Source organism: Gasterosteus aculeatus, chromosome 13 (assembly GCF_964276395.1).
Source record: "Gasterosteus aculeatus chromosome 13, fGasAcu3.hap1.1, whole genome shotgun sequence".
NCBI lineage: Eukaryota > Metazoa > Chordata > Actinopteri > Perciformes > Gasterosteidae > Gasterosteus > Gasterosteus aculeatus.
Window position 1 is genome coordinate 11008475 of NC_135701.1, and position 15011 is coordinate 11023485.

Sequence of the window (15011 nt, forward strand, 5' to 3'; positions counted from 1 at the left end):
GTCAGACAACCCTCCTTGGTATGTGGCCGAATTCCTTTGGTCTCCTATAGGTTTTGCCCTTGCAAAGATTTTGAAGAATTTAAGTGAAGGGACGGTATATTGTTTGAATATGTTGCAACTTCTTTTTTTAAATGCTTTCCATTTCAGAGTCGTCAAGACAGTCATGCCATTCCTGAACATTACAACTATGTTTAGTTTGACTTGACAAATTCAAATAAAAACAGACTAAAGGGGAGTTTTGCATTTTGTGAATATAAGAGGCTTTTTTACCTTTATATTTGTTAAGCTATAGTAGATTCGGCTCATGGGATTGGGTAAAAGGTTGACCTAGATGCTGAGGCAGTATGTAGAGTCTTCTGTTAGCTGTCATTTGTTCTGCAAGTGGAATTCTCTGGAGTGTGTTGGACTTGTAAGTACCGTTGCAGCGAGCACAAAGTGCTATTCATAGTCCAGATACTTGAGACACATGGTAAATCGAAAGCTCCTTCTTCGATTTCCTTAAACTATAAATGTCTTAACTAAAATAATGACGAATTCTAAACAGAAACATTATAAAACAACTCTGAATTAGTTACAACCAAAAGATGGTCTAAATTAAAAAGAAACATGCCCTTATGAATGGAGCTGCCTTTAAGTCTTTCTTGTGTACCTCCAACGTCCAGCTTGCTCATGTTTCATTCCATCAAATTCACTTGTGTGCACACAGCCCCAAAACCCCTTCTGGACATATTTGGTTTCATCTAAAAACAGAGTTCATTGTTCACTCAGAGGATAGTGAGCACTGAGACTAGCCAGCATGTCCCTGGATTATCTCCCACCCAGGTGCATTTTATTCAGGAGCTGAATTAGTGGGATGGCCCGTCTGGTCCTGCTACCTCAGCAGGTAGGACGGGCCACAGAGCTCCTCAGGATCTCCCCTCCTGTCGGGTAGACCTGCACACTTGAGCGGGACTCCCAGCACGGAGGGCGAAAGATGGTTTTTCTAACACCTTCAATGATGCAAAGGACTGCACTCTTTGTGACGCTCGGGGGTTTGGTCACTTCTCTAATCACCACGTTCCTCCCGCTGTGGAAGACGATGAACTCTGACCTGAACGAAGTGGAGAACTGGTACTCTGGACTCTGGCACACCTGCCTTTACACAGAGGAGGTCGGAGTTCAGTGCAAGGCCTATGAGTCCATCATGGGGCTGCCGGTGGACCTGCAGATCTCCAGGGTGCTCATGTTAGTGTCGGTAGGCACCGGAGGTTTAGCTCTGCTGGCTGCCTTCCCCGGCCTGGAGGGGGTCGCGATGTGCATGGGACGGCCCGGCCTGAAGAGAAGACTCCTCATCCTCGGTGGCGTGCTGTCGTGGGTGTCGGGTCTCGCCACCCTGGCTCCCGTCTCCCTCGTTGCCTACACAACCGTGGTGGACTTCTGGGACGAGGGTTTCCCCGACGTGGTGCCTCGCTGGGAGTATGGAGAGGCCATGTTCTCTGGGTGGTTCGGAGGTTTGGCTCTGGCCATCGGAGGGACGCTCTTCTTTGTCGCTGTGTGCATGGCGGACCACGACCAGAGGCCCGGAAGTGTGGCCGACAGCCCGCAAGCGAAGCACAGGACAAAGCATTACCTGAAGACAGAGGTCTTGTAGATTTCTTATTGCCAAACGTGTCATCTGCACACTCACGTACTTATCATGGAGGACATATGACTGCTAGGCTTATTCTACCTGTTCTTTTCTTTAAGTTACTCTTTTTTTAGACATTTGTTGCTGCTTCTAGTTAATCATGAGATGGTCTTCATTGAGTTTTCAGGGCAGAATCGTCTGGTACATTTAGTGAGTTGTTATGTCATCTTATTCTTGACCAGTTAGGTCACTATAGATATTTGACCACTGATGCCCAAATGTATGAAATACTAGCTGTGTTTTGGCCGGCCGTCATTTTATAATTCACCCTGTAATGATTTATTTCACCGCTCTGGCCTCTCTCATCCTGGCTTTTCTCTCTGAATGGCACGAGTCCCTCGGTAATTCAATTAAACTGAGTGATATATCAGTGCCTGCCTGTGTCATCTTGTTGTTCATGTGCACATCGCCACTCTGCCTTCACTCCCTTGTTTTTTCATGTGCTCCAACACATGCAGAGAGCAACACAAACATACTAACCATAGAGCGCACGTGTCAGCTGTCAGCACACTGCAGAAATACATGCCCATGTGTCTGAAATGTTTTCATTTCTGTCTTTTCTTATTCATCTGGACACATTAGCGATGCAACATAAAGCCGCGTTAACCATCGTCCTGTGTGAGTGCTGCCATCATTTCCATAGAATCAATCTATCTTCAATCTTATAACCTTAACGGGGAGCCACAATTCCTCCCACAGTGAGAGCATAAGGAATGGAAAATATCTTGGGAGCTCATTTCTATAGGACTCACTATACCTTTCTAATCCTGCTCCACCCTACCCCCAACTGCAACTGGGATTTACTGCAGCAACTGCACTTTAACTCTTTATGCCTCCCGCCGCTGCGCACACCGAACGAGCTGTGAGGCTCGTAGGTTTGATAGTAGCCGGAGGAGTATTTGTATTTTATGTCTCCCGGTGGGTAGTACACATACAATAGATGTCACCCTGGTAAGTTTCAACAATGGCTCACAACTCCTGCAGCATTGAGCGCAGTGCGCGCGCGGCCAGCATGCACGGTGCGATCAGCGGGGAGGGGGGGGGGGGGGGGGCAGGTCTGTGATCAGGCTCAACTGGCAAGTCAGGTCTTTGACATCTAGAGGCAGGGCTGGAAGGCCGGCGGGGTGAGGGAGGGGGGAGGGGGGGGGGGGGGGGTCGTGCTGCGTTAGCATCCCCTCCGCAACTCCATCAATACCGCATACGGCTGACAAACAGGCAACGGTCCTCCGAGCTGACATTTGCAGGCTCGTCCAGGGGGAAGGAAAGCAACTCCCTCGGCCGGTCCGCTCGGTCCGCCGCTGCAGGAGGGGGGGGGGGGTGGTTTCTGCAGGGGGGGGGGTGCGGCGCACTTTCACGCTCACTTCGACGCTGTGCTGCATCAAGAGGCAGGAGAGGAGAGCGCAGGACTGTGAGTTCTCCCGTGGACAGAGACGATAGGGCGACATGCTACCGTCCCCCCCCCCAGGGGAGGCTCAGCAGCGGGGAGTCAGGCGGGATCTCGGTGCACCTGCTCCGCGCACGCTGGTGAGCTATATTGATCCATTTTACACGGACTCCGTCACACCTACTTTGCCTGCGTTTGTGCAGTGAGGACTCGCACACTATAGACTACTTGCGTGGAAGCTGTTTGCTCTTCCAGAAATGAGATCTTCCCTGGAGACCGAAAAAAAATATTACTTTATATACTGAAAACACAGTACCTTAAACACGTCATAGATCTGCACGGATTGGTTCTGGTACACACATGTCAATAAGAGCATCTTCACGGCTGGTGAAGATTGAATAGTTCTATTGGTTTCTATTGATTTGTGCCTTTGTGGGTGTGTGTGTGCATGCTGAAAAACCGGTCCATAGCAGAATTGTTATATGGAAGCACACCCTGGGGGGGTAGTACACCCCCCCTGTAAACCACGATTCTAGTTTTCCATGACATCATGGAGAGGTTATCGTTCAAAGCAGTAAAACGACCTTAGAGATGTGGTGGTGTCATTCTTAACCAGCTTGAGCTTTACGGAGGAATATGTTATACCAGGAATAAAGTTTGTGACAACTTTTGGATGAAGTCATTAAAAAAATGACCCGTGTGAACTCCTTCGGTGCCGCAATGACAAATGAATCATTGTTTTTTAGAGCCACGTGGTATGTGTGTTTTACAATAAACAAACAATACAAACATTTCTAAAAACTTGGCCACGTTCTAGAGCGTCTTAATGGGGATTGTGGTCTTTTATAGTTGAGACACGTTGGCGATGGAGTAAATAGCAATGAATCAAAAGCTTGGTGGTGTTTTCGAGGGAGGTGCTGGTGACTCGATGGACGAAGGTGTACAAATCCAACCTCCAACGTGGATTTAAACCCTGGTGTCTCCTTCCACTGGGAACTATCAAAGACTTGGAGGCCGTTATTGTTTCCCCCACTTGTCCTTTTCATGACAATGCTTCCTCATGCTGACAGTAAGCGACAGCCACTGTAGAGCGCTGTGAGAAAGCCCTGTGAGTGAGGGACACACGTCCTATATTAAGAGATTGACCGTTGACTTTTATCAGCGGAGGATCAAATAGCCCTAATCGTTAACTACAGGCTGAGACCTGCCAAACAAGATGTTTCACCAGAACAGGAACCACAAATCGGGATTGTCTCTTTTATTCCGATGCTCCTGCAGGTCCAGTGTTAATTGATGGATCTGATTTGTCCGTGACAATTACGGGACATTTGCTGGATTCTGCATTGGAGAGAAAAGGTCTAAAGCTAAAGATTTAACAACATTGTTGTTACTTCTTTAGTTTCATCATGTCCATCTTTGTACAGCAATTACATCACCCCCCTGTTTACTGTAGGAAGAATGATGGATGTGACTTTGGTGCTCAACATTCCTTGTTATTTTTTCACCCACGGTCAGTTCATACATCAATCTCCTCCCCTCCAACCGGGAGGAGCCTTCTGTTAATTCTCCCCTCTAACATTCCAGTAACAGGTATTACATTTGTAGGGAAGTGAGTGAAACTGACAGCTTGTGTGCAGGCAGGATTATTAGCACTGCTTGGGGACGGGCCCAACGGCGACAGAGCGAGATCTGCGTCATATGTTGTGAGGACCAAATCTGCTTAACCTACTTTAGTTGCGCACAAAATATGTTGATGCTTGCTGGAACTGCAGCTCTTTTCCATCCAGTTTGACCAACAGAGTTTCAGCGGCAGCAGATGATTTGAAGGGGCAACGTGCGAGAGTGACGTTGGCAGCATTTGGGAGGTGACTTGACTCTGTACTTCTGTATTTAGAGGAACACACGGCTTCAAAGGCCTTGCTGTGTTATTATGCTTGTTGACTGAATGCAAAGAGCAAAATGACACTTGTGAGGGAAAATCTAACATGATGTTAGAGTTGAAATGTAATTCATTTATTTTATTTGCCTTAAAATCTTAATCAGAACAGTCAGTTGTAACTTCAGCTGTCGATTAAATGCAGTTGGGCAATATCTATTCTTTGAAAACATTATAAGTACTTTAAAGTTATACTGAAGCATAGTACTTGTGTTAACACATAATAAAAATGCAATCCCAGATGCAGAGTTGAGGCCAGTACGAGATGTTTCCGCTTCTCATTTGTTCTAAGCAGTGCTCCATTCAACACGCCACACTTTTTTTCTGATGTTCAAGGACATTAAGATGTGCTCAGAATATCAAGCAGTCCTTTCGGTTGTACCTCAAAAGGATAATTTAGTGATGGATTGCACCGTCTTAAGCAAAACACCTGCCATTCCCGGGTCCACTCAGATTCATAGCCGCCAGCGCTCTGTGATTAACTGACCACTCTATGTGTGGCTGAAATACCAGAGCTGGCAGAAATGTGAGGGCAACGTGGCAACAAAACAAGGGGATTTTGAAACCAAAGGGGCCCCTGCCGCCCTTTATAGTGCAGTGTGACGAGAAAGTTAATAGATGCTGGAGTGCTGTTAATATTTAACAGTTCCTCATGCAATATGCATGAACAAAGGTAGCAATGTGTATGGAAACCTTCCTAATCACCACAATTTATTTATTTTTATAAGCACTAACATGTTATAAAGACACACACAATAATCGGTCAGTCTAATCTTGACTCTTTAAACACTTCATCGTCGCTATTTGTGATAACAGAACCAGTATCATTTACAATACATGATTAGAAGACAAAAATAGGACCCATTAAATTCTGGTGTCATTCAAGTTGACGATGTCTTTCCTTGTGTCCGTGCAGAATATGTGGAGGCGCTGACGTGTGCGATGGCCGGCCACGACCTTCAGGTTCCCCCATACACAGCTCTGTGTTATCGTTACCTCACAACAAAGCAGCCCGGCCCGAGAATCTGACCAAACCTCCCCCCCTTTCTCCCCCTTTCCCTCCCTCTCCCCGGGTGTCCCTCTATCCTGGGCCCACCATGGGAGGATGCTTCTCCAAACCCAAACCAGGTAACCAACGTGTTCCCCTTGGGCGGGTTACCAGTACAAGTACAACAAGCAGCTGCTGGCGGAGGACGAAATAGCGTCCAACCGTCCAGTGTGGGACAGTTAAATAAACAAGCCTCATTGTGTCCACCCCATTAGCTGCTTGCCTGCTTTTAGTATTTCCAGCACACTAAACGGGTTGAAAGGGTAATGTGGTTGAAATAATGTTCCCATTATTAATAAAGATGTTTTCACTGATTGATATGGAAGAATCTGCAACAATTTTTAATCAAAGTGATATTTGAAGAAAATACAGCTGCATGAAAGCAGACTTGTATCCTCTCATCTCACTCATATTTATAGCATGAAGCAAGAAACTTCATCAACTCATTTTTTTTGTCTTGCTCAACATCATTCACAGCAGATATTTGTATAACAACACAATTCCGTCAAATTATCACAGAATTATTATTTTAAAAGTGAACAAATTCTAACCAAGATCAGACTTAATGTTTAGCTGCATTTTTACTTTTTTACAAATGTAGATTTAAATTGAATTCTGTATTTCATGTGAAATATGGAAAACACTCAAAACTCATACTCATAAGTTCAATGTTCAATTGTTGCAGCTGTAACAAACAGATCCAATTTGATTTGGCTTGTGATTCCATTTGAAAAACTTTATGTTTCATAGGCGTTATTTATTTCTACAATGTCAGTGAATCTAGCGGAAGACATGTGAATGTATATTGTAGTGTTTTCTTAAAGATCTACGCAGGGACCGTTTGTTCAGAACGACTCATATTCAAATCGTCATAACGCCTCCAAATCCTGTTCAACGTGTCGCTTATCGCGTTGCTCCACAGTGTTTGATGTGGGAGGAATTGAAATGCTCTCTTCAGTCAAGAGGATTACATACCGAGACAATATAACAATATGAGACTGTGTGTGTGTGTCTGTGTGATTGTAGCCATATCAGCATTTGCCTGACTAGGAGATTAGCGAGCTCGCTTTACTGCAGCCCTGCAGGTGATAACAAACCCGGTTACATCCTGTACTTTCCAGTCAGGTACATGGGGAGACCAAACATTTAAGATACAATCATCTGTTCAATGCATGAGGAATAGGTGGAGTGAGACAGATGAGACTAGTGATCCATGATTAGAACATTGTCTACTAAATACTTTCAATTGATGATCCTACTGAAATATCTTTCCCTTTGACACAACTTAAGCATCACCCTTAAAGTATCGAAATAAAGCAGGTTCAAATCAACATCAGCCTCAACATTTGCATCAAAATGTGAAGAAATGCAGAAAGGCTACAGAAACTGTTCAATCAAACAAATTAACATTTGTTTCCTCAAAGCTAACTGCTTCATACGACGTCCCCCGTCAGAGCTCTAAAGACTGGAAGATCAAAAGTAGATCCAGGAGCATCAGTGGGGTGATTCCCCGTTTAGCAGCGGACGTTGCAGCGACAGATTCTCTTCAGCTGTGGAAAGCTTTCTCTTTCTTTTCTCCTGCTATTGCACTCACTATTATGATTTTCCATTGATTTTAATTAAGACTTGCTCAGCAGGAGAAAATTCCAGCCAGATTACTGTGTAAGAACCGGATGATCAGCACATTTTTCCAGCCGAACAGATAAAGCCTGCTGCAGTGAAAACGGAGTTACACAACCGCTCCTTAATGTTGAGAAGAATAAACCCAACAGCAGCGCATCAATAGTCGTCCAAGAAAATGCAATACCTCTCAATTAATCAACTTTAGGCTGTGATTCACTCACAAAACAGTGCTGTTATTTATTTATTAATGGCAGTTTCCTAAAAGGAAACGTCATTGTTTGAAGCATCATCCTGTCAAAGTCTATATTTTTCAGTGTAGTCAATTCATTTTGATACAGAGAGTTGAATGAGTAGGTTTGTCTTCTGATTTTGTGGACTATTCACGCAACATGGTTGCTTTTGACACTGGGGACATCTTGTGTCAAAAGCAACAATGTTAATGGAAGTTTTGGAAGTGCTCTGCACGAGTGTGTTCCTCCTGTTTAAAAGACAAAACGCTGTGTGTTAGTAATAAATAAATGTAATTTCACTGGCTAGAAGAAGAGAAAGAAAAGAGGAAAAGTTTGCCCTTACCTGCTGTCATTCTTTTCCGTAGTGGAAATATCGGACTCAATTTGTCCGTCTCTCAGCTGAAGGGCAAATTATTCTTCAAAAGGAACAGTGAAGGGTGGTTAGTAATAACAGAACAGAGGTTAATAGTTAAGTCCATTGGTGATTCTGTGAATCCGTGAGCCTGTGAATGTTTTATATTTGAAAGTTTCACAGCATCATTTTACTGCAGCTGTTGTGACTCTACTGACTTGATCCGCAACCATTTTCTAAGAAAGACGTGTTTCTGTTGGGCAGTTGAAGTTAAAGTGGAACTCTCTCTCCTGGAAAAAGAAAAAGACGTGGACGGCCTGTCACCCAATGGCAAAGCCAGCCCCTTTGCAGACTGCAGACCCAACGGGGCCCTGGGACACGGCTCTGACGATGACTCCACGCCGCCGCCCCTCTACCACAAAGCCCGGGACTACGTGGAGGCCTCAGTCTGTCACGTTAAAGACCTGGAAAATGGACAGTAAGAAGATGGAAAAGCTCCTGTTTATTTTTCTCTACACGCACACACACACACACGTAAAGGAGCTGTTGTGATGAGCATCAGATGACGCTCGAGGATCCAAAAGGATATAAGTTCACATTGTAATAAAGGGTCAATTCACAAGAAAACACAATGAAGCTAGTTTTTCCTTTTGTGACTTATCGGCGGTATCAGCGCTGGCTGATTAGAAGCAGACAGCAAGGGACAGAAATAATGCTCAAACCTGCTATAACAGTAAGTGGTGAAGAGTTATAAAGTCATAAAGTAATTGAACTCTCAGTAATGTCAGTAACCTACCAAGTGTGTCAACGATAGCTGCAATTAGCCACATAAGCTACGGCGCACAGCAGACCAAAGTACAGTATGTATCTCTACAGCAGCAAAAAACTTCAAAGGATTGTTGCCAATAAATGTAGCAGGTGTAGAGAGGGTGCACTGGGAACTGCAAGGTTGGTGGTTTGAGCCCCGGCTGTCTCATGCCCCATGTCAATGTGTCCCTGAGCAAGACACCTGACCCCTAATTGCTCAAACATGGCAAACATTTAAAAAGCCATTGGTTAAAAATATAATGTAAGTCGCTTTGGATAAAAGCGTCAGCTAAATGACCTGTAATGTAATGTAATGATCGTCACCTCACTTTTCCTCTGATTCATGTGGCTTCACGCTGCTACCAGAGTACCTCAGGCAGATGACTCAAAACACAAATTGTTTTTTGTGCGTTTCCTTTGAAAGGATTTAAAACTCAACGCACCTTTTTCACCTGTGTGTCTTTGACAGGATGCGAGAGGTTGATCTGGGAAGTGGACGAGCGCTGTTGATTAAGGAGCACGGAGAGTTCTCCGCCATGGCTCACAAGTGTCCACACTACGGAGCCCCTCTGGTCAAAGGTCAGCCTCATACGTTGATGTATGACATTTGTCAGGATATTTTATAGAATTCATTTGACGTTTGTGTTGTTTTCTGTCCTTCCAGGAGTGCTATCAAAAGGACACGTGCGCTGTCCGTGGCACGGTGCGTGTTTCGACATTGCAACAGGAGACCTGGAGGACTTCCCCGGGCTGGACAGCCTGCCTACCTTCCAGGTGACCGTCCCCGCCAGCGCTGTCCTAACGCATTCCCTGACTTGTCATGTTCATGTTCACATCGCTCATGTCTGTTTGCTCCAGGTCAGGGTTGAAAAGGACAAGGTGATCATTCGTGCAAACAAGCAGGTAGCAACAGAAATAATTTTTTGAATTTATGATGAAAAAGAAACGTCTGATTGAACTGAGATCTTAAAAAAAAAAAAAAAAAAAACGTTTTCAGGCACTTCAGTCACAGAAAAGGTCGAAGCCCATGGCCCGATGCTCAGCAGTCATAAACTCCAGCTCCGGCTTCAGCCATGTTCTCATCATTGGCTCAGGTCAGTCTGTCAATGATAAAGCTGTATTGGAATCTGATAAGCAGTGTCTTCCTTCACTGTCTCTGTTTAAATATCAACTTTGATGGTGAACGAATGCACAGGTCCAGCAGGTCTGGTGTGTGCAGAAACACTGAGGCAAGAGGGCTTCACCGATCGCATTGTCATGTGCACCAAGGACAGGCATCCTCCATATGACAGGCCTAAACTGAGTAAGGTTTGTACACAGACCCTGAACACATAAACAATAACTTTTCCAGGAACAGACTGCAGTGGTGACGAAACAGCTACAAATCACATAAATAACTATTTAAAAACAGAAAGTTGTTACAATTACTATTAATCAATGAATTGTCTGTTTTTTGGATTACTGTTAAATTTAATTATTTTATTGATGTACTCCGCATTAACTTTCTGACCTTTAGTCCTTAGAGAGCACCGCTGAGCAGCTGAGATTGCGCTCAATGGACTTCCTGCAGGATCATGACATTGAACTGCTCGTTGATAAAGAGGTGGGAGAGGTGGTGACTTCAGATGAGTCAATTCATTCGTTTGATCTAAATCTACCTTTTTGCATTTTCACAAAACTCCCAACGCATAAACACGCACAACCCTGCAATATTGTCTGTTGCAGGCTGTGTCGATAGATGTGAAAACGCGGTCTGTGACCTTTGAAGATGGCTCGAGAATGGAGTACAAGAAACTCTTTATTGCAACAGGAAGCAAGTAAGGGGGAAAAGAAACTATTACATTTCAGGTGACAAAACGGTAGGGGAGATTATGAATAATGAACTGACTGCCGATTGCTTCCAAAGACCCAAACCAATGGTCTACAACGGAAAGGACGTCAGGAACGTGTTTCACCTCCGGACGCCCGAGGACGCCAACAGCATCGCGCGGCTGGCCAACAACAAGAACGCTGTGATCGTGGGAACGTCATATGTTGGTGAGAAAAAGACACACCTTCTGCTCATTTGTGCACGACAATGTAAGATTAAGCATTCAAAGTTTTAAGAGATCACATGATTAATAACAGCAACAATCAGTAACAAAAATTCAATATCCAGCACAAGCAAATCACTTACAAAAGAACCAAATGTGAACAGTGAGTGGCTGGTAGATGAGGTACATCAGTAAAACTATCCGGTACAATTGCTTAAGGGATATCCCTACATGTTTTAAGTAAATGTGTGAGATACTCATTTTTCGTGAAGTTTGCAAAGATTTAGATTTCGTTTTTAGTCTGATTCCCACAATTTATTTTCCAATCAGTGACCCATCTCTAATGGAAGCACGTTATGTTTTTCCCCTTGATTATTATTCCTTCTGTCTGAATCCTCTTGCATGAATAACAACGCATATGAACTGTGTGCTCTTTATTTGCTGCGCCGGCAGGTATGGAGGTGGCTGCCGCTCTAACTGACAAGGCCCACTCGGTGTCTATCATTGGGATCGAGTCTGTCCCATTCAAAAAAGCTCTCGGGGAGAAAGTAGGGAAAGCCATAATGAAGGTAGGGACACGGTTGTAAAGGAACCCCAGGATACTATTATACGAACCCTCGCTGGTCAATACCCACTAACCACCACGAGCTCGCTGTGTTTCTGTGGCGTGTTTGTGTGCAGCTGTTCGAGGTGAACAGGGTGAAGTTCTACATGCTGAACGAAGTGTCAGAGATGATTGGCCAACATGGACAGGTATTCAGAAAGTGAGAGAAACAGCGTGACGTGTTGCTCAGCAGCACTGACCTCTCTCGTTTAATCCACGGAGAAGATGAGTTGGATAAGAAACACAAGAATATTAACCAAAATGAAAACCTTTAGGTGTGTGTCAACTAGCCCTTGAAAACTAGACAACCTCGTGATTATTATATAAATGATTATTATAACTTTAATTATTCACATTATGACTGGACTTCTTAAAAAGTTCACTAGACACACATCGGCAAAGAAACGTTTACGCACGTCGGACCCCGTCAATCAAAAGTAAAGAGGCAATTAGGAAAGGTTCATGTTAGATTGAGCAGCATTATGTTCTGGTTATTTATTTCTTGTTTGCGCAGCTGAAAGAGGTGGTGCTGAAGAGCGGAAAAGTCCTGCGGGCCGACGTGTGTGTCATTGGAGCAGGTAATGTCGAAGATGATGTAAGATGCACCGGCGATGATGATGATGATGATGATGATGATGATGACTGTGGCAGCTCCATGACTGACCTGCATCCTCTAATGTGTCTCAGGGAGTATTCCTGCAACAGGCTTCCTGAAACAGAGCGGCATCCACATGGACTCCAGGGGCTTCATCACTGTAAACAAGGTATTCAGCAAAACTCCTGAAGCCGGAGGGAAAGTCTTTCATTGTTTGTTGACTCGTCTAAACTTTCTTCCAGATGATGCAGACAAATGCTGATGGGGTTTTTGCAGGAGGAGACGTGGTGGTGTTTCCTTTCCCGCCACGACACAACAAGAAGGTGAACATCCCTCACTGGCAAATGGCTCACGTGCACGGTGAGTGTTGTCGTGCTTTTTTTTTTTGCATATCGAAGGCTGTTTTGATTTACCGTGCCGATGATTCGCCTCCTCGAAGACGAAGGTTCCTTATTGTTTTACTTCCGCTGGCAGGCAGGGTGGCGGCCCTCGGCATGATGGGAAGACCCGCTGACCTCAAGACTGTGCCTTACTTCTGGTCAGCCATGTTTGGCAAGACGATACGCTACGCAGGTAGATGTCTCACTTCTGTTTCAAGACTGGCTTTGTGAGGCACTAAACAATTAAAGGGGGGGGGGTCATAGCTGAATTGTGTGTAGTTACCACACCACCATCTAGCTGTGAAGATGAAAATAAAAGCCTGAAAGAGACAGATTTGGACATTTTTTCTCTATGCTGTTGACAAATACACACGTATATATGATTCATCTTCTGTTGTTGAAGGTTATGGTGATGGATTTGATGATGTCATTATACAAGGAGATCTGGATGAACTGAGATTTGTGGCATTTTACACGAGGTACTTTTTATTTTTCACAATCTTGAATAAACAGAAAATATTGCTGACTGTTTATTTTTAACTTGTGTAAACCCTGCGCATTCACGTTGTCATGTCGTCTTAAGTTGCGACTCCCTGTCGAGTCTCTGATTGTTTCCTCTTCTGGTCTACAGGGGTGAAGAGGTGGTTGCCGTTGCCAGCATGAACTATGACCCTATCGTATCCCGAGTGGCGGAGGTCTTGGGATCAGGAAAGACGATTAGGAAACGAGATGTGGAGTAAGTTTCCCTTCCAACAATTGGCAACCGACAAATGAATAAACACAATTTTATAAGATTAGCAAACCTGATGTGTAACATGTGTTGCCACACTGATGTCATTGTCATTGCATTACTGTATTGTCATTGCATACCAGTCTAACTAACCTGTTCCTCATCCCTCTCATATCTTTTATTTCTAATAATGCAAACTCAAAATTTGAAGGATTTTAGCACGTCTTGGCAAGTACGGATAAATTGAGCTTTTTCTATTTAAAATTTCACTGATATTGACCACGTGCAGCAAAAAAATAGATCTGATAAACACCGATGTGTATGTATGGCTCACTGACTTTTGGGGTTTTGCAGGACTGGAGACATTTCTTGGTTGATTGACAAAGGCCCTCAATGACTCCGCGTCTGAAGGACAAGCCCATAGTCCACCGGACAACTCAATATGGACACTTATGGTGCTGAGAAACTGAGCAGCTATCCCGGTCTGGACACACACACAGAGACACACACGTATACACACTGAGGACAGGACTGCGTCTCTTTGAGACAAACCCTCCTGAGGACTAGACTGAAACTTGCTTTTGTTCCCGAGAGACACTGGGTATTTCATGACAGATTTCACAAACAAAGTAATACTGGATTCAGTCTTTGTTCCACTGCAAGATGTATCTACCTGTACACTTTGTTTATAAGAAGCCAGGTATGGGAATTGGCATGTTTTTGTACAAATAACCATGTATATACATATAATCCTGAATGCACTGTTACAAGATAAGAACATACAATTTGAAATGAAGTTTTAAGTAGCAGGTTTGGTTGTATGCTCACATTCGGGCCTTAGATACTGTAACTTACTTTGATGGATGAATTGACCAAAAGTCCCCAAACACAGAGTTCATGCACATACACATTCAATCTAGATCCAATGGCAAATCAAATCTAAAAACATACTGCAGAAGATTCCTGGATGCAGATTTAACAGACTCCCTAACACACACATGCTGCTTTAACTTGTGGTAAGTGACAATTCCTAGAATTACCAAATCTTTTATTTGCTGTCTTGCGACTGTAGTAGATTGCAAAAATTAAATTAAAATTCTACTTTGATCACATACTAGTGCATACACAATAGATTCATGTTTCTTCTAGAGAATATTACTCCTTTAGGCAAATCCAATAGAAGTTTAGGGGTTTTTTGATAGCTGTCTCCTCCATTGGGATATTCTCTGTTGATAACTCAGGGAACTGAGGTTTTTCAACTGGACTTACTGGCAAAATAAGAAAAACATAATTTGTTGCTTTCATTCGTTTCCCCAGTTATTGTAATTTAAGGGTTCTTATGTTCATTCAGAATTGCTTGTAATGGGTTCAAACCGGATGCTTGTTTAAATCCTGCAGCAATGTAAACCCTGACAGACAAGTCAACTCAGCATTTTAAAAAGCATAATTCTTCCTGCAGAGAAGCCCGGAAGGGCATTTTTATAACTAAACTTTGAAATAAAAGTCTTCCAACAAATCACTCCTCACTGCTTTATATAAAGTTTCATTGTCATGTTACTCCACCTGTATATGTCTGCATTTTTAAGTTTATACAAACCAGGAAAACAGTAAACGGTCAGTAAA

The 15011-nt window shown here is 43.7% G+C and overlaps 2 protein-coding genes across 3 annotated transcripts; both read left to right on the forward strand.

Annotated features, from left to right (window-relative positions):
- The first annotated feature begins 828 nt into the window (after window positions 1-828).
- cldn26 (claudin 26) lies at window positions 829-2039 on the forward strand. Its single transcript, XM_040195593.2, has one exon. It carries the CDS (start codon window positions 974-976, stop codon window positions 1628-1630), a length of 657 nt encoding a protein of 218 aa, XP_040051527.2. The 5' UTR covers window positions 829-973; the 3' UTR covers window positions 1631-2039.
- Window positions 2040-2757: 718 nt separating this feature from the next.
- Window positions 2758-14904, forward strand: aifm3 (AIF family member 3). 2 transcript variants are annotated; one of them, XM_040195588.2, is made up of 21 exons: window positions 2758-3190; window positions 5903-6114; window positions 8504-8717; window positions 9516-9625; window positions 9711-9820; window positions 9905-9949; window positions 10044-10140; window positions 10242-10354; window positions 10563-10649; window positions 10772-10863; window positions 10953-11083; window positions 11533-11648; window positions 11761-11832; window positions 12198-12261; window positions 12371-12447; window positions 12521-12638; window positions 12753-12851; window positions 13062-13137; window positions 13290-13394; window positions 13600-13620; window positions 13743-14904. In XM_040195588.2, the coding sequence occupies exons 2-21, from the start codon at window positions 6084-6086 to the stop codon at window positions 13783-13785; spliced, it is 1821 nt and encodes a 606-aa protein (XP_040051522.2). In that variant the 5' UTR covers window positions 2758-3190; window positions 5903-6083; the 3' UTR covers window positions 13786-14904. The 2 variants fall into 2 exon arrangements, with proteins under 2 accessions (XP_040051522.2, XP_040051524.2); XM_040195590.2 differs by lacking the exon at window positions 13600-13620.
- The last annotated feature ends 107 nt before the right edge of the window (window positions 14905-15011 follow it).